Source organism: Juglans microcarpa x Juglans regia, chromosome 2S (genome assembly GCF_004785595.1).
Source record: "Juglans microcarpa x Juglans regia isolate MS1-56 chromosome 2S, Jm3101_v1.0, whole genome shotgun sequence".
Taxonomy (NCBI): domain Eukaryota; kingdom Viridiplantae; phylum Streptophyta; class Magnoliopsida; order Fagales; family Juglandaceae; genus Juglans; species Juglans microcarpa x Juglans regia.
This window is the reverse complement of record NC_054597.1, coordinates 5,495,579-5,498,816: the sequence shown is the minus strand read 5'-3', so window position 1 is coordinate 5,498,816 and position 3,238 is coordinate 5,495,579. Positions and strand designations below refer to the sequence as shown.

At 41.2% G+C, this 3,238-nt stretch overlaps 1 protein-coding gene across 1 annotated transcript; it reads left to right on the top strand.

The window, feature by feature from the left end:
- The first annotated feature begins 257 nt into the window (after positions 1 to 257).
- LOC121253160 (alpha-L-fucosidase 1-like) lies at positions 258 to 2,932 on the top strand. Its single transcript, XM_041153101.1, has 3 exons — positions 258 to 1,039; positions 1,167 to 1,406; positions 1,925 to 2,932. The coding sequence occupies exons 1-3, from the start codon at positions 495 to 497 to the stop codon at positions 2,616 to 2,618; spliced, it is 1,479 nt and encodes a 492-aa protein (XP_041009035.1). The 5' UTR covers positions 258 to 494; the 3' UTR covers positions 2,619 to 2,932.
- The last annotated feature ends 306 nt before the right edge of the window (positions 2,933 to 3,238 follow it).

The following is a 3,238-nucleotide window of genomic DNA, read 5'->3' as shown; positions in this document are numbered from 1 at the left end:
TCGAAAATGTGTGACACGGACATTAAATGGTGTATTCTCTAATACCATTTAAAAAATTGTACGTAGAAAACACTAAAATTTGATGTGTATTGACAATATATATGCTAACACAACGTACACCCACTTTCTGGTTCTATGTCTCACTAGATCTCTTTCCCACGCAGCTTTATGGTTCTCACATGTTACAGACTGAGATGAAAAAGAAAAAACGAACCAACCCGTGACTCGTGAGTGCTTGGCAACACATACAGCAATATATAAGAAGGCCTATGTGCTCAAAATTCAGAAAACCACGCAAAGTTCAATTCAAAAGGTAACTATCTCATTTGACTTTATAGTTTGCACCATTTAAAGAATCTTGGACCCTTTTCTTTTGGCTTGATCCACGGGATATCAGCTTTTAAACCACCCCCCGTCCCTCTCTTCCACATATTTAGAGAGAAAACAGAAGGACGAAGAAAAAACAACCACCACCAAGGCCCCAATCCATTATTATGCCTAAGATGCGTTGCTCTTTGTGCATAACAACACTTTTTTTACTGTATTTTGAACTTGCTGTTTCAAGACTTGAACAAGTACCACCCCCACCACTGCCAATTCTTCCACTTCCATCATTTTCCCAGTTGAAATGGCAGCAAAGGGAGCTCATAATGTTCCTGCACTTCGGAGTTAACACGTTCACCGACTCTGAATGGGGCACGGGGCACGAAAGCCCTGCTATTTTCAACCCCGTCGGACTCGACGCAAATCAATGGGTAAACACGGCTGTGGATGCAGGAATCTCTCTTGTAATCCTCACTGCAAAACACCATGACGGCTTTTGCCTTTGGCCTTCCAAGTACACTGATCATTCTGTCATCAGAAGTCCTTGGAAAAATGGGAATGGAGACGTCGTTCAGGAGCTTGTCGATGCGGCAAAAGCCCGTGGAGTTGATGTGGGGCTCTACCTCTCGCCTTGGGATCGACATGATCCAAGATACGGGCATGATTTATCCTACAATGAATACTACTTGGCCCAACTCCAAGAGCTTCTCAAAAGGTAAAGTGTCTTAATTTTGTGCTAATCTTTGTTTGGATGAAATGAAAAACTAAACAGAATTAGCAAGAAACTAGGCGCATTTGAATTCTATATAATGTAATGTCAATTTCCATTCAATGCATGCTAGGTATGGTGGTGTGAGAGAAATTTGGTTCGATGGAGCAAAGGGTTCTAACGAGACAAACATGACATATTACTTCACGGATTGGTTCTCCATGGTTAGAGAGTTGCAGAGTTCCATTAACATATTCTCCGACGCCGGTCCGGACGTCAGGTGGGTCGGAGATGAGAAGGGGTCTGCCGGGAGCACGTGTTGGTCCACCGTTAATCGGACCTCGCTATCAATCGGGAATGCAAGCATTGTTGAGTAAGTGGCATTACCTAAGCAATCCGTGATCACTTTCTTTCCTTGTTGTTTTGCACTCCATATTTGGCCGTAACGTGCACGTGAACTTAGCTTCGAACGACAAATCACCAGCAAATTTTTTAAAAAAGGGCATTTTTCGAGAAAAGGGCATACAAATTCCATGAAAATTGTCCAATCTTGCCCACACCATTGGTTTAATAGAATCGTAGATTCCACGTGACATGTTCTTATATGTCTTTTGGACCACTATTCTAAGTTTCAAGCTTGATTTGAGAATGACATTCAAAAAAATAAAAACCTTGATTTGAGAATGAGTGAATTCAACCAAGACAAAAATTGTGCTTTGCAATCGTCAAAAGCACAGGAGGATATGCTGGCTGTCGAATTCCCAATGAATCATTAGCTGTACCCCATTTTTTAGATTCATATGTGAAAATGCAATTGTACTCTTTATGTTAATAATGATGCGAGGTCTCTAAGCAAGATGCAATGAACTTTCCTTTTTGACAATATTGCAGCTATCTTAACACTGGTGATCCGAAAGGCACAGACTGGGTGCCACCGGAATGTGACGTTTCGATCCGCCAGGGATGGTTTTGGCACAAATCTGAGTCACCAAAGAAGCTAAGCCAACTACTGCAGATTTACTATGACTCAGTGGGAAGAAACTGTCTTCTACTGCTAAACGTGCCCCCTAATTCAACTGGCCTTATATCCGAAGAGGATGTTCACAGATTAAGAGAATTCAGAAAAGCAGTTGACACCATTTTTTCTACCAATTTGGCTAATGAATGCTTGGTAAAAGCTAGTAGCCAAAGAGGTGGAAAAGAGGGAGGTTTTGGACCTGAAAATGTGCTGGATGATGACCATTTATGGACATATTGGGCACCTAGGGAGGATAATCATGGTGAAGGGGACCATTGGATTGAAGTTAGAGCAGGAGATGAAGGGCTGAGATTTAATGTGATCAGGATTCAAGAAGCAATAGGGCTTGGCCAGAGAATCAAAAAACATGAAATTTATTTGGATGGGAAGATGGTGGCTAGAGGGACCACAGTAGGGTACAAGAGGCTTCACAGGCTTGAAGGGGGAGTTGTTCATGGGAGGGATGTGAGGATAAGGATTAGGGAATCAAAGGGAGTGCCTTTGATCTCTTCTATAGGTCTGCATTTTGATCCCTTTTGGCACCCAAAAAGGCAGGGCCCTAAATGAAAAAGGTGTACATAAAAGCACCCCAAAAAAGAATAATAAGGTACCCCCCAGCCCTACTTTCTTCAAGGCCATCTTTTTTTGGTGCCCATGCCCTATTGTTTCAGCAGTATTTTCTTATGTTTAAAGAGAAATAGTACTTGTAGTCGTGAGTGCGCAAACGACTCAGTGCAATCGCTTGTGCACTACACGACTATATGTAGCATTACTCTTGTTTAAAAGATAGCATAAAAGTTCTGAAATTCCCATGGCCTTGATATCAGGTCTTATATTGATGTTTCCAGTTTATTTAATTTGCAGAAATGGTGGGAGTTGCAGATGATGTTGTGTCACATTCATTAATCAGAACTTGAATTTGGTAAAAAGAACAAAAGAAAAATGGATCAACTTTGATGTGTCCCACATTAATAATCTCATCACTTTTCATCTGTTTTAAAAGTTTTGTGCAATTACTACACTACGTGCGTGTTCTCTACTTCAAAGGAAATTTCAAAGTGAGTTCAATCACATGGGATGTTATACTGCCAAAACCCCAAATCTTGTACAGAAATTACAGATCCCAAATCTTCAACGACCACCATGACTAATGAGGGATCAGTGTAAGATCCATCGTAACTAGGGAA